At 48.7% G+C, this 22,858-nt stretch overlaps 1 protein-coding gene across 1 annotated transcript in view; it reads right to left on the minus strand.

Annotated features, from left to right (window-relative positions):
* Positions 1 to 733: 733 nt before the first annotated feature.
* LOC139230005 (ras-related C3 botulinum toxin substrate 1-like) overlaps positions 734 to 22,858 on the minus strand; it is a 72,021-nt gene continuing 49,896 nt past the window's right edge. The window contains exons 4-7 of the mRNA XM_070861720.1: positions 22,130 to 22,192; positions 19,145 to 19,304; positions 8,055 to 8,187; positions 734 to 3,324 (exon numbers count right to left, since the gene is read on the minus strand). Coding sequence (XP_070717821.1) covers positions 8,057 to 8,187; positions 19,145 to 19,304; positions 22,130 to 22,192 — 354 coding nt within the window. The 3' untranslated portion in view covers positions 734 to 3,324; positions 8,055 to 8,056. The remainder of the gene's footprint in view (positions 3,325 to 8,054; positions 8,188 to 19,144; positions 19,305 to 22,129; positions 22,193 to 22,858) is intronic.

Genomic DNA, 22,858 nt, shown 5'->3' on the forward strand with positions numbered 1-22,858 from the left:
CGCGGAAGCCAAGCACAAACAGCGGAAGGAGCGCACGCCAACCCAAGCATCCCCCACGCACCCGTCCCTCCAACCACCGTCTGCCCCACCTGTGACAGAGACGGTCGGTCCCACATTGGACTCATCAGTCACCCGAGAACTCATTAGTGTGGAAGCAAGTCATCCTCGACTCCGAGGGACTGCCTAAGAAAGAAGAATTGTCCAGGATACCAGGGATAACTCCCCCTGCTCTTCCTCGAAATAGTGCCATGGGATCTTTTACGTCCACTTGAGAGAGCAGACGGCACCTCTGTTTGATGTCTCAGCCGAAAGATGGCACCTCCGACAGTGTAGCGCTCCCGCAGCACTGCACTCGGAGCATCGGCTTAGATTTGTGTGCTCAAGTCCGTGGAGTGGGACTTGAACCCACAACCTTCTGACTCAGAGGCGAGGGTGCTACCCACTGAGCCACAGGAAGAGGAGAAATGTTTTCACTCAAGCGTTATCGGGAGCTGGATCGTCCTACCTGAAAGAGTGGTGGAAGCTAATCCCATAAATACTTATAAAAGGGAGTTGGGCAGGTATTGGAGAATGAGGAACTTACAGGGTTACAGACAAGGGGCGGTGGGACTAAACATGACCGTTCTTTCCAAGAGCCGGCACAGGCACGACAGGCCGAATGACGACCTCCTCTGCTGCAAGTCTCTCGTCCTCAACGAAAATCAGAGAAACAAATAAAAGACGAAGATCGCAGTTTGAGTGCAGATTTTATTTTTTTAAAAAAGAACTGACAGGTCCAGAGCAAATTATTCAATTCGTGGCACATCTTGAACTCACGCACTGTTGCGAACATTGCAAGCCACAGAGCCAAGTGACTTTATATATTTTATTCGAGTTTGTATAATATAATCAAAAAAAACCACTGCAATCTAGCAGGATAGCTGCTGGATTAGACAAAAAGAATTGTACATGAAGCGAATATAGCTAATATTCTGGAGGAGGATGACTACAGAGCTGGGATGCAACAATCTGAGTGAGCAATACAAGTGAAGGCAAGAGCGGGGAACAAACAAATTGCATACGTGAGGGAGGCTGGGTCACTAAATACAATACAACAGGGATGGGGGGGGGGGGGGGGGGGAGAAAAGAGAGTGAAGAGGGAGAGAAAAAGGAGAGAAAGAGAGAGAGAGAGAGAGAGAGAGAGAGAGAGAGAGAGAGAGAGCGAAGAAAGGAGAGAGAGAGAGAGAGAGAGAGAGAGAGAGAAGAAAGGAGAGAGAGAGAGAGAGAGAGAGAGAGAGAGAGAGAGAGAGAGAGCGAAAAAAGGAGAGAGAGAGAGAGAGAGAGAGAGAGAAGAAAGGAGAGAGAGAGCTTGCAGGGGCAGGAAACCCCGATGGGGAGGCCATTTTAACTCCCGGGCCTCATTTTAAAAATCCAGGGGCCGTCTTCGGACAGCAAAAATCAGTTTGGAAATCCCCAAGAGACCGGTTCCCCTCAGTGGAAAAATTAGCACTGCTCGGGGTCTGGAATCCATTGCCGGTGCTGGGAAGGGGCAGACAAGGCAAGGCCTCCTGCTCCTCGCGGCCCACAAGGATTCCACACTGGGGGAATAAAGTGATAAATTTTTTTTTTTAATTACCATGGCCTCTTCAGGTCGCTCTCACCAGATCCTGCAATCGGGGCGCTGGGTGGGAGGGCGGGGGGGGGGGGGGGGGGGAAAAGAGAGAAAGGCAGTGAGCCCCTTGCAGGCCTTCTGAACCTAGAGGTTAAATTGCCGTCGCCAATGACAACAGGCTGGGACTTTTCCCACGTAAAGTAGGCCCCTGCCTGCCTCGGGTGGCCCTCCTGTTCCCGAATTAAGACAAGTAAAGATGGCGGCGGGAATGTGGTTTGATCACCCCCCCCCCCCCCCTCGCATCATCTTAGCCTATTTGTCCCCCCTCCCCGACCCCCACAATGCACCTTTCAAACACACAAGGTTAAAATTGATCCCCATGACTAGATTTTAGCCCGCCTGCAGTTTCAGAAGAATAAAAACCCAAGGCCATGTTTCATGTAATACACAGTACCTCTTTTTTCCAGCCCCCCAAGCCCTCCCCCCCCCCCCCCAAAGCCCCCTGAGCTACGCTTCCATGGTGATTGGGCAGAACGCATTCGTTTCTGCTGCATTGTCTTATGGAGCGTTTTTTTTTAAAACCGCGAGGCTCAACCAATTCTACTGCTCCGCGGGTCAAAACGTTTAAGTAAAGCTCACAGCTGCACCCCCGGGAGGGGCAGTAGAATGTGAGGGCGGCCAAGCGGAGCCTGGCTTCACCCCCCCAGCGAGGCCACTTGGGACCCCACCCACCCCCCTGGCTCAGCAACCCCTGCGAGTAAACAAGAGCCAACTCTGTGCCTCGGAGCGCGTTACATTCTACACGCACAGACAGCAGCAAGCATCTCCTGTCGCGAATGTGGTGTGGTATTAACGGTAGGGTGGAGGGGTTGCTATACTGGCATGCTTATTTTTTTGGTTTGATAGCTGTAAACGACTGCAAGCTGGGGGGGGGGGGCGGGGGGGGGAAGGAGGGGTGGAAAACTAACGGGGTTAATTTTGACTGAGCGTTAATGTGGACGGATTTGTAAACCCTGAAACGCTACTTAAATACTTCCAATGGTGCAGCAGAACTCAATATCTAACAGTGTTATAGCCAACCTGGGAGTGCTTGATGCTGACATGTGGTATGATTAGAGAAGGGCCCCCTTTTTTTTTTTGAGCACAAAACATCTTCACCTTGAGCACAAATTTCAAAGAGAGAGAAAAAAAAACAATTGCGCATGGATCAAAACTTGCAATGTCGTGCGTTGCCATGGTGACTGAGAAAATGGACTTCAAGGCAAAAGTTTCAGAAGCTTTGCGACTCCAGGGGCTTGGCGTGGGCAGCAGTTGTACCGTCTTCCCAACTGCCTCTGGCTGTTCTGGGATTAGATAATTAGCCATTGGCTCAGTTAGAAGAAGTGTAGGAGGGCCCAAGAAGGGGGGAAAAAAATGATTGGTTTCACATATTTTCAGCCAGATTTTATAGCATCAAGCTAAATGTCAATCGGCAAGGGGTTACATCCAACACGCTGGAGTGGGACAGGATTAATACGGAATAAAAGCAAAAAAATAAACACTTTTTTTTGTTTTGATAAGCAAACGCACAATTTACAAAGAAAAAGCAGCAGATTCTCTTTTTAAAATAGTCATTAAAACCGTAATGTTGCATCCTCCAAATATGTTACAAAGATTGCAATACACTGGGCTCCAACTGAATCCTTTTAGTACATTCCTTTCGTTTGGATCAGGATAAATGGTTCAACGTGCAACTGAAAGGGTAAGAGAAACGGAAAATTGGTTACCATGATGTCATTGTGGAAAGAAAAAGACAGACTTGCATTTATATAGCGCCTTTCACGACCTCAGGATGCCCCAAAAGTATTTGACAGCCAATGAAGTACTTTTGGAGTGTAGTCACTGTTGTAATGTGGGAAACGCGGCAGGCAATTTGTGCACAGCAAGCTCCCACAAACAGCAGCGTGATAATGACCAGATAATTTTTTTTTTAAAAAAGTGATGTTGATTGAGGAATAAATATTGGCCCAGTACACCGAGGGTAACACCCCTGCTCTTCTCCAAAATAGCGCCATGGGACTTTTTATGTCCATCTGAGGGCAGACGGGGCCTCGGTTTAACGTCTCATCCGAAAGACGGCACCTCCGACAGTGCGGCGCTCCCTCAGCACTGCACTGGGAGCGTCAGCCTAGATTTATGTGCTCACGTCCCTGGAATGGGATTTGAACCCACAACCTTCTGATTCAGGCATGTGTGCTACCTACTGAGCCATAGCTGACAGAGGGCAGAGAACTCAGCTCGAAATCTTTCAAGCACCCAATTCCTCCTCCCCCCACTCAGCTCAAAGGCACCACCCAAGGGTGCTAGTGAGTCATATAGACTAGGAGGGTCCATTTTAACCGGAAGGGTTTGTGTGTGGAGGAAGCCACACAGCCATCAACAGTCAACGCAAGAGCCACGGTAACCCAATCGTGGCATTTTGTCACCCACTGAGTCAGAAGGTTGTGGGTTAGAGTCCACTCCAGGAACTTGAGCACAAAATCTAGGCCGACACTCCCGGTGCAGTGTTGAGGGAGTGCTGCACTGTCGGAGGGGTCGTCTTTCAGACGGGACGTTAAACCGAGACCCCATCTGTTCCCTCAGGTGGACGTAAAAGATCATATGATTCTATTTCGAAGAAGAGCAGGGGAGTTCTCCCCGGAGTCCTGTCCACAATTTATCCCTCAGTCAACGTTACTAAAAACAGATTATCTGTTCATTATCACATTGCCATTGGTGGGGGCTTGCTGTGCGCAAATTGGCTGCCGCGTTTCCCACATTGCAACAGTGACCACACTCCAAAAGTACTTCATTGGCTGTAAAGGGCTTTGGGACGTCCGGTGGCCGTGAAAGGTGCTATATAAATGCAAGTCTGTCTTCCTTTCACTAAAGCCCAACAAACTGCTCCGAAGCCCTCCCAGATCTGGGGCACTGCATCAGCCCCGCGGTTTGCCGATACCTTGTGGGGAGCGACGAGGGAAGGAGGACTCATTTTTGACGTCTTTTGAACAGGCAAAGAACACACAGCGAACCTCAGGAAGGAGGGGGCGTTTGGGGGAGGGGAAACCGAGTCTGCCGAGGACCGCCTTTAAAACACTCGGCCTGAAAACCAGCAGAGCCTATAACCGGCGGCCGATTTGTCGACACCCATTTGCCCGCTAAAATCAGCCCTCAGTCCAGGCGTTGATGCATCCTTCAACACAGTTTGAATGTCCCTGCTGGAAAACATTGCTGTCAGCGCCCTCTGGTGTCAACAGGAGCTACTGCAAAGTTTTACGAGGCAAGTGTGGAAAATTGAGGCAGGAGAGAAGCTGTGTTCAATTTAGCACGCCCTTGGGACTCCCAAAAGTGCTTCACACAGTGGCGGTCAGGGGTACTGTTTGCAGTGTTTTGGCCACCACATTATCGGAATGATATTGAGGCAACAAGGGTGGTAGAGGCAGAAACCCTCATCACATTTTTAAAAAAATGTGGATGTGCACTTAGTGCCACAACCTACAGACCTAATGCTGGAAGGTGGGACTCGACCGGGTAACTCTTTTTCGACCAGCATGGACCACGATGGGCTGAATGGCCTCCTTCTGTGTCGTAATTTTCTATGATTCTAATAAGACAGAGGCTAAGAGGTGGGAGCTTGCTGTGTGCAAATTGGCTGCCGCGTTTCCCACATTGCAACAGTGACCACACTCCAAAAGTACTTCATTGGCTGTAAAGGGCTTTGGGACGTCCGGTGGCCGTGAAAGGTGCTATATAAATGCAAGTCTGTCTTTCTTTCACTAAAGCCCGGTATGAAGGACTACGAGTAAGGAAGACAGACTGCTCTCAATGGAAGACGAGAGATCATGGAGCAATTTGACAAGACGTTTAACATTATGAAGGGATAGGATCTAGTAGAGAAAAAAAAGACTGTATCCAGCAATGTTCCCTCTAAATTTTTCCCCCCCAATGTGTGGGCAATTTAAATTTGCCGCACGGCACATGCATGGTATTTTTTTTTATTCAGTCACGGGATGTGGGCGTCGCTGGCAAGGCCGGCATTTATTGCCCATCCCTAATTGCCCGAGAAGGTGATGGTGAGCTGCTGCTCTTGACAACGGAGCGTCTCGCTGGGCCATTTTAGGGGGGGAACGGGGGGAAGTTGAGAGTCAACCACCTTGCTGTGGGCCCGGAGTCATATATCGGCCAGGCTGGGTAAGGGCGACAGATTTCCTTCCCTGAAGGATACTAATGAACAGATGGGTTTTTACAACTCTGAGAGTATCATGGTCACCATTACTGATACTAGCTTTGAAATCCAGATTTAGTTAATTAACTGAATTTAAATTCCCCAGCTGCCGTAGTGGGATTTGAACTCATGTCCCTGGATCATTAGTCCAGGTCTCTGGGTTACTGGTCCAGTAATGTAACCACTACACCACCGTGCCCATGTAGCAGCTGGTGAGCGGACCCTGCGATCGGTGCGTGGACACAAACTCTATGGGTGAATATTTGTGTCCAGTGAGGGGAGCTTGGTGGAGGGGGGGCGGTCTAGAACGAGGGGAGATATATCAAGATTAAGCACCGCATTGGAGTGTCGGCTTAGATTTGTGTGCTCAAGTCACTGGAGTGGGACTTGAACCCACAACCTACCGACTCAGAGGCGAGAGTGCTACCCAGAGTCACAGGTGACAGTGGAGCAGTCTGGAAGGCTGGGAATAGAAAACAGAGAGATACAGTACACACACTCACTAATATTAAGAGGAATTGCACAAAAGGAGAGAAGTCTTTGGGCTTAGAGGGTTAAGAACATAAGAACAGGAACAGGAGTAGGCCATCTAGCCCCTCGAGCCTGCTCCGCCACTCAACAAGATCATGGCTGATCTGGCCGTGGACTCAGCTCCACTTACCCGCCCGCTCCCCATAACCCTCAATTCCCTGATTGGTTAAAAATCTATCTATCTGTGACTTGAATACATTCAATGAGCTAGCCTCAACTGCTTCCCTGGACAGAGAATTTCACAGATTCACAACCCTCTGGGAGAAGAAATTCCTTCTCACCTCGGTTTTAAATTGGCTCCCCCGTATTTTGAGGCTGTGCCCCCTAGTTCTAGTCTCCCCGACCAGTGGGAACAACCTCTCTGCCTCTATCTCGTCTATCCCTTTCATTATTTTAAATGTTTCTATAAGATCACCCCTCATCCTTCTGAACTCCAACGAGTAAAGACCCAAGTCTACTCAATCTATCATCATAAGGTAATCCCCTCATCTCCGGAATCAGCCTAGTGAATCGTCTCTGTACCCCCTCCAAGGCTAGTATATCCTTCCTTAAGTCAGGTGACCAAAACGGCATGCAATACTCCAGGTGCGGCCTCACCAATACCCTGTACGGTTGCAGCAGGACCTCCCTGCTTTTGTACTCTATCCCTCTCGCAATGAAGGCCAACATTCCATTCGCCTTCCTGATTACCTGCTGCACCTGGAAACTAACTTTTTGGGATTCATGCACAAGGACCCCCAGGTCCCTCTGCACCGCAGCATGTTGTAATTTCTCCCCATTCAAATAATATTCTCTTTTACTGTTTTTTTTCCCCCCCAAGGTGGATCACCTCACATTTTCCAACATTGTATTCCATCTGCCAAACCTTAGCCCATTCATTTAACCTATCTAAATCTCTTTGCAGCCTCTCTGTATCCTCCACACAACCTGCTTTCCCACTAATCTTTGTGTCATCTGCAAATTTTGTTACACTACACTTTGTCCCCTCTTCCAGGTCATCTGAGCACAGGCTGTTTAAACTCAGCTTGTATTCTGTCGAGTATACAAGGTTGAATCTGATCGAGGTGCTTAAAAAGGATTCACTGAGAGAGAGAAGAGGGGGGGCTAAATGGGGGGGGGGGGGGGGGGGAAGAGCAGATGGGGGAAGAAGAGAGAGAATCTATTTCCTCTGGTGGCGGGGAGGGAAATCAAGAAGGAGGGGGACATCTTAATACTAGGACATTTAGGAGGGAAATCAGGACACACCTTTTCCACACAAAGGGTGGTGGAAATCTGAAACATTCTTCCCCCAAAAGGGCTGTAGATGCTGGGGTCGGAGGGGAGGGGGGCTAACTTAAAAATTTATCTATCTCAGAAATTTTGTTAGGTAATGGTATCAAGGGATATGAAGAGGAGGTGGGTAAATGGAGTTGAGGTACAGATCAGCCATGAGCTGCTTGGAGGGGGGAGTTGCTCGAAGGGCTGAATGGTCTATGTCGGTTCGTATGTGTAACAGAGCGCCACCTAGTGGACTACTGATGTAGAACAATAAAAGGATCATGTGGCAAGGTCACATGACAAGCTCCTGTGGAGCCATCTTGAATGTGTGTGTGTGTGTGTGTGTGTGTGTGTGTGTGTGTGTGTGTTTGTGAGGTTGTGAGGTTGTAAAGAGTTCACAGTATATTCGATGAACAAAAAAAGGACAGATACCATTACAGTAGCAGGCACTTTTTCTTCGACCTCTCCTCAGGGGCTGGGCACAACACGGCTCGGATGGCCTCGTCAAACACGGTCTTCAGACCTCGCTGTGTGAGTGCCGAGCACTCGAGGTACCTCATGGAACCTTTCTCAAAGAAAAGAAGAAAAAAAATCAACAATCGCCTCGACATCTGAGGCAGCCATTACACTTTTTTTCAGGTTTGACGTTCTCCTCGTGCACGTGGCTGAACCCCAGTAAACCAGCGGCCACCTCCCTCTCAGCAGGATTGTGGCGCTAACCACCCAGTGCCCGGAACTGCAGTGATCCCTGGCGTCAAACAATAAGGACCTGCATTTATATAGGGCCCTATAAACTTAATAAAATGTCCCCAAAGTGCTTTTGCAGGTGTGTGTAATCAGGCAAAATTTTGACACCAAGGCCACACAGAGATATTAGGACAGTGACCAAAAGCTTGGTCAAAGGTGTAGGTTTTAAGGAGCATCTTGGAGGAGAGAGAGAGGCAGAGTTCCAGAGCTTAGGGCCCAGGCAGCTGAAGGCACAGCCACCGATGGTGGAGCGATGAACATCAGGGATGCACAAGAGGTCAGAATTGGAGGAGTGCAGAGATCTTGGAGGGTTGTAGAGCATGGTGGAGGTTTGAGAGATAGGGAAGGGGCGAGGGAAAGGCCGTGGAGAGATTTGAAAAGAATAATGAGAATCTCCCTGCTCTTCCCCCATCCCCACGGTACCGAAAATCACCTTTTGTAAATCTCAAACAATACACGTAGTTTGAATCACCTGCATAGAGAGGTCTGTTTTAACTCACGGATTTATTGCAGCATTGTAATACAAGATGGACAGACACCAGTCAACAGAGTCCTGCCAGCCCACAAGCAATATAGACGCCTATTTCAATGGAAAATGGGAGTTGGTCTCGTTTCTGCTAACCAAAGTGTTAGTTAGGTTAGAGCACCAATTAAGGCCGTCACCCATCTGACTTCGGCCTGGGCAGTCTGGCCTTTCAGCGTACTGCCCAAGTTTGAATTGTAAATTCGACAACAAACGTCTGATGTTAGCCCCTCCCCACAGCCCCGTGTCCTGTGACGTGGAGTCATTGCAGATTTTTGATGGATATTCTTCAGTAGATATTAGTCAGAATTTGAGCCACGATCCCAATCCCCACTTCCACTGAGCATCAACTGCACAGCCAATGGCGGCAGAATTCAGCAGAACCACGGCGTGTTGGCAATGTCCAACTCCTGCCAGCAGATGGTGGCATAGCCCTGGCACAGGAGACGGAGCGATCCTGGGACCTTCCCCGGTCAGTGCGGCTCACGAAATACCGAGGCGACAAGTGTCAGGAATGAGCTTAGAAAGCTTGAATGAGAAAGGACCATTTCTTGGTCTTCACATTCTGGAAGGTTTTTAAAGAAATAAAAAGCCCAGAAGAAAGTAAAAAGAGAGGGAAGCAAGGCCTAGTAGCGCTTCAATTTGATACGAGGAGACGACAAAAAACAAAATGGCTTCAGCATAATGGAAACATTAGGAGTGCAATTTAAGACTGGTGAGGCAGACTTGCACATGAAGTAGTGCTTTAATTTTTACGAGTGGCACACACCAGCGGACACGATGGGCCGAATGGCCTACTTCAATGTTGTAATTTTTCTATGATTCTATCCTCCCACCTCTGAATTTTATCCCTTCCGCTCCTGAATGAACTGACCAACAACAACAACAACTTGTATTTATATAGCGCCTTTAACGTCGTAAAACATCCCAAGGCACTTCACAGGAGCGTTCTAAAACAAAATTTGACACCGAGCCACACAAGGAAAAACTAGGGCAGGTGACCAAAAGCTTGGTCGAAGAGGTAGGTTTTAAGGAGCGTCTTAAAGGAGGAGAGAGAGGTAGAGAGGCGGAGAGGTTTAGGGAGGGAGTTCCAGAGCTTAGGCAGCTGAAGGTACGGCCGCCAATGGTGGAGCGATTATAATCAGGGATGCTCAAGGGGGCAGAATTAGAGGAGCGCAGACATCGCGTGGGGGGGGGGGGGGGGGGGTGGGGGGAGGGGGAGGGGCCTGGAGGAGATTAGAGGTAGGGAGGGGCGAGGCCATGGAGGGATTTGAAAACAAGGATGAGAATTTTTGAAATCGAGGCGTTGCTTAACCAGGAGCCAATGTAGGTCAGCGAGCGCAGGGGGTGATGGGTGAGCGGGACTCAGTGCAAGTTAGGACTTGTGCTCGACTACAGTTCCATTGATGCTGCCCGTAATTTGGTACATCGCTGAATGGGCCATTCCCCATGCGCGAGCTTGGACACGGAGAGTCATCGGCAACATTCACTCTGCTCTGCCGCACAGTTCTCCGCGAGTCCCGTGCAGTGCGGCACCAGCTTTTTCAACGCTAGGGTCCTGCGCCAAGCTGTGAATAAGGGGCCGCACAGCCCCTTAGAGGCCACGCACCCAATGGAATTGCGGGGAACATTGGTCAACGGGCATTTTCCCCCTACAAGGTCACCACACCAAAAGTCTGACCCCGATCTCATCCAACATCTGTACCATTATGTCGCTGGACGGTGATCTGAATAGGGATTAGAGGCGGATTATTCCTCCCGTGGTTAGCCCAACTGTAGAGCCCCTTGCTATTACCTCAGCTAAGATTAAATACGGACTGAAGACTTTCTGCCACACTCCATCTTAAGCAGGTCACTTATCAACTGAGCAATCAGGGCACTCAATAATTAATTATGCATAATTAACATCCTAATTTCAATAAGACTCTTCTTTAATCTCTATGGCAATGAGAGCAGGGTTGGAAAGTCTTGATAAATATCACACAAAGACAGAAATTGCATTTCTATAGCGCCTTTGGTATTCAGGACGCCACAAAGCACTTTACAGCCAATGAGGTACTTTTCCCCCCCCCCCCAAAGTGGTGGAATGTAGAAAACATGGCAGCCAATTTGCATACAGCAAGCTCCCACAAACAGCAATGTTCATGGATTAGATCATCTGTTTTTGTGATGTTGATTGAGGGTTAAATATTGGCCAGGACACCAGGATAACTCCCCTGCTCTTCTTCGAAATAGTGCCATGGGATCTTTTACATCCTCCCGAGGGGGCAGACGGGGCCTCGGTTTAACGTCTCGTCCAAAAGACGGCACCTCAGACAGTGCAGCACTCCCTCATCACTGCACTGGGAGTGTCAGCCTGGATTGTTGACTTCAGAGACTTGAGTACAAGAGAAAAGGATGGAGAGAGAGAAACTTACTTTGCAGCATTTGACTTTCACGTATCAAGGGTTGTGAATCTTTAGAATTCTCTACCACAATGGACTGTGGATACTGAATCATTTCAAGGCTGGGATCGATAGATTTTTTGACTCTAGGGGGAAATCAAGGGCTATGGTGATCAGCCGGGAAAATGGAGTTGAGGTCGAAAATCTGCCATGGTATTGAAAGGCGGAGTAGGCTGGAGGGGCCCTTTGGCCTACTCCTGCTCCTAATTGTTGTTTTAGGTGCCTCACTTTATATCAGCTCACCCAGTTACAAGTTCCTGCATCCATATTTATAATGGGATTTGCTTGTGTAAATCGGTCATGCTGAAATTACACAATCTGGTCATTGTGACTATCTTCATTGAGACCCTCTCAAAGAGGCTCCGCCTAATTTTCTCTTCTGCACAGCTTTAGCATTTTCGTTCAAATGTTATTTCCAACAGTCTCATGTTAAAGCAATACATTATGTATGCAGCTGTACTCCCCGAGCAGCAGGCACCCTAACTATAAGCAGCAGTGGAAAAAATGCGTTTGAAAAGTTGGCCTGGTATTTGCAGTCAATGCTGAGCCTTGAAAGTCCAACCAAGGAAACTTGTCAGTTTTTGGAACTGGCAAATCACAGGCTACATTTTACTATTTGGGTTCCACCTCCAATTTAAAAAAAAAAAATTCATTCACGGAATGTGGGCGTCGCTGGAAAGGCCGGCATTTATTGCCCATCCCTAATTGCCCCTTGAGAAGGTGGTGGTGAGCCGCCGCCTTGAACCGCTGCAGTCCCGTGTGGTGAAGGAGCTCCCACAGTGCTGTTAGGGAGGGAGTTCCAGGATTGTGACCCAGCGACGATGAATGAACGGCCGATATATTTCCAAGTCAGGATGGTGTGTGACTGGGAGGGGAACGTGGAGGTGGCGGTGTTCCCATGCGCCTACTGCCCATGTCCTTCTAGGGGGTAGAGGTCGCGGGTTTGGGAGGTGCTGCCGAAGAAGCCTTGGCGAGTTGCTGCAGTGCGTCTTGTCGATGGTGCACACTGCAGCCAGGGGGCGCCGGTGGTGGAGGGAGTGAATGTTGAAGGTGGTGGATGGGGTGTCGATCGAGCGGCTGCTTTATCCTGGATGGTGTCGAGCTTCTTGAGGGTTGTTGGAGCTGCACTCATCCAGGCAAGTGGAGAGTATTCCATCACATAGAAAATAGGTGCAGGAGTAGGCTGTTCGGCCCTTCGAGCCTGCACCACTATTCAATAAGATCATGGCTGATCATTCACCTCAGTACCCCTTGATCCCTTTAGCCGTAAGGGTCACATCTAACTCCCTCTTGAATATATCCAACAAACTGACATCAACAACTCTCTGTGTAGGAAATTCCACAGGTTAACAACTCTCCGAGTGAAGAAGTTCCTCCTCGGCTCAGGTCTAGATGGCTTACCCCTTATCCTTAGACTGTGTCCCCTGGTTCTGGACTTCCCCAACATCGGGAACATTCTTCCTGCAGCTAACCTGTCCAGTCCTGACAGAATTTTATATTTTTCTATGAGATCCCCTCTCATCCTTCTAAACTCCAGTGAATAAAGGCCCAGACGATCCAGTCTCTCCTCATATGTCAGTTCAGCCATCCCGGGAATCAGTCTGGTAAACCTTCGCTGCACTCCCTCAATAGCAAGAACGTCCTTCCTCAGATTAGGAGACCAAAACTGAACACAATATCCCAGGTGAGGCCTCACTAAGGCCCTGTACAACTGCAGTAAGACCTCCCTGCTCCTATACTCAAAACCCCTAGCTATGAAGGCCAACATACCATTTGACTTCTTCACGTGACTTGTGCCTTGTAGATGGTGGAAAGGCTTTGGGGAGTCAGGAGGTGAGACACTCGCCATAGAATACCCAGTCTCTGACCTGCTCTTGTTGCCACAGTATTTATATGGCTGGTCCAGTTAAGTTTCTGGTCAATGGTGACCCCCAGGATGTTGATGGTGGGGGCGTTTGAAGGGGAGGTAATGCTGTTGAAGGGGAGGTGGTTAGACTCTCGCTTGTTTGAGATAGTCATTGCCTGGCACTTGTGTGGCGCAAATGTTACTTGCCATTTATCAGCTCCAGGCTGAATGTCGTCCAGGTCTTGCTGTATGTGGTGAGATACTGCAGAGCAGCCAGAACCTGTGACAATATAAACTAGGAGTCAGTGCCTACAGGAGAGGCAGTAGTTGAACTTGAGGAAGAAAGGCGATTCTCTCCCAAGGGACAGAAAATGAGTATCGGCTCTTCAAGTTGTTTTGCTCCAACACAAGTATTTAAAAAAAAAAACACAAGGGATGAAATAATTACTCAAGAAAAGCAGATATAAACAGGTACAGAGCACGTGCAGGAATGTGGGATTACACTAGCTGGCTCAATTGGGTTGGGGGTGGGGGGGGAAGGAAGAAAACAGTGTGTACTTGATGGGTCGAACGGCCTATTTCTGTGCTGGAGCATGAATTATTCCACGAGCTGATGTTGCAGAGCAAACTGCGAAGGAAACCGTGTGTGGTTAAGTCTAGAAACAAGTGTAAAAGCGGAAGCAGGGTGAGGCACCAGCCGGCTCTAAACGTACACAGGATTACTACACAGAGTAAGCACATTACCAACTTCCTGCGCTGCATGAGGACATAACCAAAGTGTGAAACTCCTTCATTACCAGTAACCAGCTTGCTGCCGCCAGCAGGGCCACGCCCTACAAATGATCTCTCCTGAAGCCACCGACTCGTGTTGGGATCGGGTTCCACCTGCACCAAACCTCCAGTACCTTGCAGGTCCAAGTGCTCACTCTCTCCGTGTGCCAGACTAGATGTTGAATGTTGATGGGCTGGCATGGTTGGTGATGGGGGGGGGGGGGGTGGTAGAGGGTGGAGGGGGGCAAATCATAGCCGAGCCTCATCCCGTTCTCAGCTAACATCTACACACAAGCACAATCAGGCAGTATAACTGGACAACGGCCAGGAACCTTAGCTGCTGCCCCCGTTCATTGAACCATCGTGTCCGCGTCGGCCGACAAAGACCTACCCAGCCTAATCCCACCTTCCAGCTCTTGGTCCGTAGCCCTGTAGGTTACGGCACTTCAGGTGCACATCCAAGTACTTTTTAAATGTGGTGAGGGTTTCTGCCTCTACCACCCTTTCAGGTAGTGAGTTCCAGACCCACACCACCCTCTGGGTGAGAAAAATTCCCCTCGGATCCCCTCTAAACCTTTTACCAATTACTTTAAATCTATGCCCCCTGGTTGTTGACCCCTCTGCCAAGGGAAATAAGTCCTTCCTATCCACTCAATCTCGGCCCCTCATAATTTTATATACCTCAATCAGGTCTCCCCTCAGCCTCCTCTGTTCCAAAGAAAACAGACCCAACCTTTCCAATCTTTCCTCAAAGCTAAAATTCTCCAGTCCAGGCAACATCCTCGTAAATCTCCTCTGTACCCTCTCTCGTGCAATCACATCTTTCCTATAATGTGGTGACCAGAACTGCTGTGGCCTAGCGTTTCATACAATTCAAGTATAATTGCCCTACTCTTGTATTCTATGCCTCACATATAAAAGGCAAGTATTCCGTATGCCTGCTACCTGGCCTGCTACCTTCAGGGATCTGTTCTCAGCAGATTGGAGAGCAGACCTCCGACCTTTCTGTTGTGCATCAATCGCTCATTAAGCAGCACATTTATGAGCTCAATAATCAGATGGGTACAGAATCGCAGGAAAAGAAAAACGTGGTTATTACAAGTATTTAATCTTCGTGCATCACATAGGAACAGGAGGAGGACATTCAGCCCCTCGAGCCTGTTCCGCCATTCAATGAGGTCATGGCTGATCTGCGACCTAACTCCATACACCTGCCGTTGCCCCATATCCCTCAAGACCTTTGGTTAACAAAAATCTAGCATAGATTTTAAATAATTGATCTAGCACCAATTGCCGTTTGCAGAAGAGTTTTCCAAACTTCTACCACCCGTTGTGTGTAGAAGTGTTTCCTAATTTCACTCCTGAAAGGTCTGGCTCTAATTTATAGACTATGCCCCCTAGGTCCTAGATTCCCCAACTACTGGAAATAGTCTCTCCGTCTACTCTATCTGTTCTGCTTAATATCTTGAAAACTTCGATCAGATCACCCCTTAACCTTCTAAATTCCAGGGAATACAACCAAGTTTGCATAATCGCTCCTCGTAATTTAACCCTTGCAGTCATTCTGGTAAACCTACGTTGCACTCCCTCCAAGGCCAATATATCCTTCCTACAGTGCATTGTCCAGAACTGCTCTCAGTGCTCCAGGTGTGGTCTAATCAGGGCTCTGTAGATTCATGCCATGAAGCCTCGGGGGTCACATGTAAAGCTTAAATCCATGTTCCCATTCAGTTTTATACATCTCCGATTCCCTGCTGTCAACAGATGGAGGTGCTCCAAATTCATGATTTCATCACCAACCGAGGCAAAGGTGCCAAACAAATCAAACTCTGCAGCTCACGAAATTCAAACAGCAAGTTAGAAATATACGAGAACAAATACATTTAGTCGCTCAGGCTTCAGAGGAGCCAGATTGCAAGGGCTTTGGGTGTCCCAGAGTGCAGCTTGGGAACCCCCGGGTTAGAACTCTGAGCTTTCACCTCCAGAACCGAGGTCGCACATGAACAAACTCAAGAGGAATGCAGAAGCTTTCTCCCCAGCCCAGGGCGAGAGCGGAGGGCACAAGAAAGGAGACTGGGTGACAGCACGCGTCGGATCACTGTCCCTTCACACACTGCGCTCTCCATCAGGATCAAAGTCACAGCCTCAATAAGAGCAAAATGGAGTCTTTTCAAACAGCCCGACTGTTATGTATGTAAACGTAATAGTGTAAGACTTGCCACCAGGGGGAGCACCTGTTGGAGACCCAAGCAAGTATAAAAGGTTGTCAGTCATGCTGATTCTTCACTCGACTAAAGTCACATCAGTTTGAGCTTACTGCACACAGTCTTGGAGTTATTCTGAACATAACACCGACTATTTGTGCTTCTAATTCTGACCTTTGACCACAATCTTAGCAACTACTAGGAGAAAACTAACCTACTTAAATCCGCAAGTATGCAAATCAGATGCCGCAAACATCCAACTGATTCAGTATTGGCCAATGGTTTCTCGTTCAATTCCCTGTCAAAAAACCTAACCTCAGCATGTCAGTCATCCTTTAACTGGTTCCTCATTACTTCTACAGAGAGCAAGAGTGGGCAGAGTTGCTGACAGCTCCCACTGGAGGAGGGGACACTGAAGACCGGTTCCCAGCCCGGTACTTCGGATCAGTTAGTGGACAAGGACCACGAATGGAAACCCTGCACCCCTCTGACTGAGAATGCAGTGGTCTGCTGCTTGATCTGTAGCTTCAGAACCCAAAGGTCTTGTACCCTTCTGGGAGCCAGCATTACATGGACACTCCAGAAGGTGCGAGAATGGACCTCGATAATTGCTACATAACCGTGCCTATGAAACTTGAATTGTTCCCGTGTCCATTCACATGCACACTGAGGGCGGCTCTGTACCCAAGCGGTTCACTTTGATTTCCACTTTTTTCCCCCCCTTCTATCCCTCCCTGACCAGTCTCTCCTGTTGTCATGTCGCCTTTCACCTCTCCTCTATAAATCGCTCAACTATCGGTGGCCGTGCCTTCTGTTGCCTTGGCCCCAAGCTCTGGAACTCCCTGCCTAAACCTCTCCTTCCTCCTTTAAGACGCTCCTTATAACCTGCCTCTTTGACCAAGCTTTTGGTCACCTGTCCTAATAGAATATAATACAAGAACACAAGCATTAGGAGCAGGAGTGGGCCATTGGGCCCCTCGAGCCTGCTCCACCATTCAATATCATGGCTGATCTTCAACTCCACTTTCCTGTACTATCCCCTCGATTCCCTTAATATCCAAAAGTCTATCGATCTCTGTCTTGAATAAACACAAAGACTGAACCTCCACAGCCCTCTGGGGTAGAGAATTCCAAAGATTCAGCACCCTCCGAGTGAAGAAGTTTCTCCTCATTTCAGTCCTAACTATCTGACCCCTTATCCTGAGACTGTGAACCTTAGTTAAGAAATTGTCTATCTCTGTCTTAAATTTATTCAATGCTTCCACAGCTCCGAGGCAGCGAATTCCACAGATTTACAACCCTCAAATGCCTCATCTCAGTTTTAAATGGGCGACCCCTTATTCTAAAATCTAGTCTCCCTATCAGTAGAAACATCCTCTCTGCATCCACCTTGTCAAGCCCCCTCATAATCTTATACATTTCGATAAGATCACCTCATTCTTCTGAATTCCAATGAATAGAGGCCCAACCTCCTCAACCTTTCCTCATAAGTCAACCCTCTCATCGCCATAATCTACAACCTAGTGAACCTTCTCTGAACGGCCTCTGAAGCAAGCATATCCTTTCGTAAATACGGAGACCAAAACTGTACACAGTACTCGGTGTAGCCTCACCATACCGTGTTCATTGTCTTTTTCCAGGAACTATTGCGGACAAAATCTGTTCCTAACACGCCCTGATCAGAAATTTTAGCTGAACAGGAGGAATCTGAGAATCTAAGTTAACTTCTCATACAATTCTGGTGAATGCTGTGGAGAATGAGGAACTACAGAGAAAATGTCCCTTTTAACTTAATTCCTATTAAGCAATGTGTCCAAAGACCTGAAGTCATTAGCCTTTCCGAAACAGGCCTGCATTAGGAGATGAGGGTATTTCCTCGTTTTCAAATCCCTCCATGCCCTCGGCCTTCTGTATCTCTAATCTCCTCCAGCCCCACAACCCCCCCCATCCACCCAAAGATGTCTGCCCTCCTCTAATTCTGGCCGCTCATACATCCCCCAATTTTCATCACTCCAACATTGGCGACCGTGCCTTCAGCTATCTAGAAGCCAAGCTCTAAAATTCGCTCCCTAAACCCCTCTTTTTCTCTTTCTCCTCCTTTAAAAAGCTCCTTAAAAGCTATCTCTCTGATCAAATTTTGGGTCACCTGTTCCAATATCTCATGTGAATCAGCATTGTGTTTGATAACGCTCCTGTGAAGCTCCTTGGGACGCTTTACAATGTTATTGGCGCTATATAAATGCAGGCTGTTTGTTACCCATAACTGAGGGAAAAACATGTCAATGTGGCAGGACTGTGAGAGGATGCCCGAGTTCCAGTCTGCAATACCGTGTGTTGGATGTCTAACTGGGTTCTGAATAACACGCCTCTCTACCTCTCCTCCTTTGCCATCCGTGGCTCAGTGGGCAAGCACTCGAGTCTCCGAGTTAGAAGGTTGTGGGTTCAAGTCCCACTCCAGGGACTCGAGCACATAATCCAGGCCGAGGGAGCGCTCCACTGTCAGAGGAGCTGCCTTTCGGATGAGACCCCTCTGCCCCCTCAGGTGAACGCAAACGATCCCATGGAAATGTTTCAAAGAAGAGCAGGGGAGTTACCCATGGTGTCCCGGGGTCAATATTTATCCCTCAACCAATACGTAAAAAACAGATTATCGTCACATTGCTATTCGTGGGAGCTTTCTGTGCGCAAATTGGCTGCCACGTTGCCCACATTACAACAGTGACTACATTTCAAAAGTACTTCATTGGCTGTAAAGCGCTTTGGGACGTCCTGAACGGCACGATAGAAATGCAAGTCTGTTTTTCTTTGATGAAGCGCCTTGGGTCATTTTACTCTGTTAAAAGGCGCTTTATAAAGGCAAGCTGTTGTTTAACTAGGCGATACGGGTGGTCACCAAAGCCACTGGTTATATTACTGCCATTTATAACCAGTCACCACCACCACTGTACCCGTCGTGCTGCGTTGCCCCAGAGTAGGGTAAACCGTACCGATTTCCTTAGTCATCGCCAGCCCCTGGGGGTAGGTGATGGGCGCCAGCTTCTTCTCCTTCAGCTTCTCGATGGTGTCTTTGTCGTCCCTCAAATCCAGTTTGGTGCCGACGAGGATGATGGGAGTGCTGGGACAGTGATGCCGCACCTCGGGGTACCACTGGGAGAAGAGCAAGAGCACAATCGTCAGCTAATCGGTGACAATTCCCCAGCGCAACCACCACCCAACACTGCTGAGGCCAGCCAGCACATGGTCCGCATGCCCGACACGAGACTCCCAAAGCAAGCGCTCTACTCGGCACTCTGACACGGCAAGCGAGCCAGCCCCAGATGGGCAGAGGAAACGTTTCAAGGACCCCCTCTCAAAGCCTCCTTGATAAAGTGCAACATCCCCACCGACACCTGGGAGTCCCTGGCCAAAGACCGCCCTAAGTGGAGGAAGTGCATCCGGGAGGGCGCTGAGCACCTCGAGTCTCGTCGGCGAGAGCATGCAGAAATCAAGCGCAGGCAGCGGAAGGAGCGTGCGGCAAACCAGACTCCCCGCCCACCCTTTCCCTCAACCACTGTCTGTCCCACCTGTGACAGAGACTGGAATTCCCGTATTGGACTGTTCAGCCACCTGAGAACTCACTTTTGGAGTGAAAGCAAGTCTTCCTCGATTTCGAGGGTCTGCCTTTGATGATGATGATGATGATGATGATGATGATGGTGGTGGCCAGCCCCAAGCTCGCCACAGCTCAAAGCCTTGTCAATCTTACTGTAGTTACTCAAACCAGGTTTTTTTGGGGGCGCTCAAAATTAGCAGCGTTACTTTTGGTACTTGGTGTTGGCCAGACGCAAGCAAGGTGGATGCAGACTCGCTGAATTCCATCAAGCGAGAGCTGGATTTGTTTCTGTCTGCGGCGGAGATCACCTCTTACAGAAGGTAGGTACTGCAGGGAGTTTAATGGCCAGAGTGATCTCCTGGACTAGTTTCGATCGCCTAGATGAGTCGGAGAGGAGATGCCCAGATTTTTCCCCCCAAATTGGCCTGGGTTGTTTATCTGTTTTTTTTGCCTGTCCCAGGAGATCACATGGTTTCAGGTGGGGTGGAGTGTATATGTTATGATACACAAGGTATTGCAATTGTGCGGGACAGGCTCGATGGACCAGAGGGTCTTTACCTGTCCGTCATTGTTCGTATTCGTACTTTGCTCCCCAAAATATACTTTAGCCCAGGGCAGAAACCCTCCCCCCTACTACAACAGAATGAACTTTCCCATTCCAGTCACTCTCAGTATCTCTAAATGAGACCAACCACCGGTGCTGAATTATAGAGGGAGATTTGTGCTGTCAATACTACCCACTGAAATTTCCAAGTGCATGAACACCTTGTTCATAAGTACATAACAGGAGCAGGAGTCGGCCATTTGGCCCCTCGAGCCCGCTCTGCCATTCAATAAGATCACGGCTGATCTGATCTCAGCCTCAATTCCGCTTCCCTGCCTGCTCCCCATAACCCTCGACTCCCCTATCGTTCAAAAATCTGTCTATCTCCATCTTAAATATATTCAATGACCCAGCTCCCACAGCTCTCTGGGGTAGAGAATTCCAAAGATTTACGACCCAGAGGAAATTCCTCCTCATTGCCATTTTAAATGGGCGACCCCTTAAAATGAAACTGGCCTCTAGTTTCATATAATTGGTGCAATAAAACGTCAAGAAGAAAACATGCCAATTTTGTTTCAACTATTTTGTAAAGAATAGTTACATGCATTTCGACACATGGACCTAACCAGTGCTGGGAACGTGTGATACACGACTGAGTAGGGTGAATTCGATGAGCTCTTTTCCTTCTAAACCCCAGTGTTTATGTATTTATGTTTTTAAAAAGTAAAACAGGTCCATTTGTTGCAGGGATTTCAATTGATCAATAGTGTCAGCCGTGGCTCAGTGGGCAGCACTCTCGGCTTAGAGTCAGGTGGTTGTGGGTTCAAGTCCCTCTCCAGGGAATTGAGCACAGAAATCTAGGCTAGACACTTCAACGCAATACTGAGGGAGCGCTGCACTGTCGGAGGTGCCGTCTTTCAGATGAGACGTTAAACTGAGGCCCTGTCTTCCCTCTCAGGTGGATGTAATAGATCCCATGGCACTATATCGAAGAGGAGCAGGGGAGTTATCCCTGATGTCCTGGACAACACTTAACCCTCAATCAACATCACCAAAACAGATTATCTGGTCATTATCACATGGCTGTTTTTGGGAGCTTGCTGTGCACGAAATTGCCTGCTGCGTTTCCCACATTACAACAGTGACGACACTTTCAAAAGTACTTCATTGGCTGTAAAGCGCTTTGGCACGGCCGGAGGGTTGTGAAAGGCGCAATATAAATGCAAGTCTTCCTTTTTTTTAAAAAAAAAATAGACTTTTACTAATATTTACATTGTAGCCGAGACTTGTGTGATAATCTCCTGACTTCAACAGAAAGCAAGAATCAACGGATTCAAACTTGCCAGTTGCAAGCCTGACGGGTTAGGTTTAAAAAAAACAACTCCCTTAGATGTCAAATGGGGGCGGGGGGGGAATTGTTCAGACGGATGAGCAGCAAATTAATTTTATATACAGAAATAAGCTGCACAAGGCGTTATACAATGTTCCATAAATGTGTGGTGTGCTGTGTACCAAGCATTTCCCACCCTGCAGGCTTGTGGCAACTTCCAGTGAACGCAACGAATAGCCAAAAGCCACCAGGGAATGTACGGTGTCAACAACATGGTGGCCCAACATTTTCGACAACAGCAGCCAAGGCCGCTGATTGGCCAAGCGACGGCGGCCATTTTAAAACCAAACGCAAAAAAAAAAAACAATGTCAGCAAGCTCGGGAATGATCAAAGCAGGACGGGAGTGCCCATCCGGACAGTTGCTGGGCAAAGCGACGGACGCACTTGGCAGACAAAAGGAGAACAGCACGAACGAGTAAAAGTCCGGAAATCTCTCGACACTTACCTTGGCGCGAACATTTTCAAACGATGCAGGACTGACCAATGAAAAGCAGATCAAGAAGACATCCTGGAAAGAAGGGAAGAAGCGTCACCTCAGCAATGCTCCAAGAATTCCCCGGCACCTGGCTGTCGAACGATTAAAAAGGCCCCTTTCATGACTCCCCCGAGCCCCCTAATATTTTTCTTTTCCTCTCTTCCTTTTCCCCCCCCCTCCAACCCCATTTCTCCTGCCAAAGTCACTTACTCAGTCTAGGTTGCAATGCCACATGTGCCTGACCCTAATAACCATTCTTCACACACGAGCAATCTTCGCTAATATTTTTTTTTGGGGTGGGGGGGGGGGCGGCTGCGTGGTCCCTTTAAGGGGCTCCGCGGCCCATTCAAATTACCTCAGGTTTTGCCCTTGGGGCGCCATTGGGCCGGCTGCGTGGGACCCGCAGGTCGCTGCATGGCCAAGTGACCGCGCAGCTTAAAAGGGAGCATTTTACATCAGCCGCAACGGTGGGCTATTTGACTGTGGAGGCCAGCACAACCACGAATCCGCCTCTTATCCACGCACGTGCATTCTCCAGCAGGAGTCAACGGTCAGCAAGGCAGGAGCGGGAACCCGGGCTGATTGTCACCCCTCACACCCTTTCCCTCAGAGCCGGCCCATTTGGTTCAGAGCTAGAGTGGGCAGCAGCAGTTACCTCCTGAGCCTTCTGGGGAGCCCTCAGAACCCGTCGTCACTCAA

The sequence above is a fragment of the Pristiophorus japonicus genome, chromosome 19 (genome assembly GCF_044704955.1).
Source record: "Pristiophorus japonicus isolate sPriJap1 chromosome 19, sPriJap1.hap1, whole genome shotgun sequence".
NCBI classification, from domain to species: domain Eukaryota; kingdom Metazoa; phylum Chordata; class Chondrichthyes; family Pristiophoridae; genus Pristiophorus; species Pristiophorus japonicus.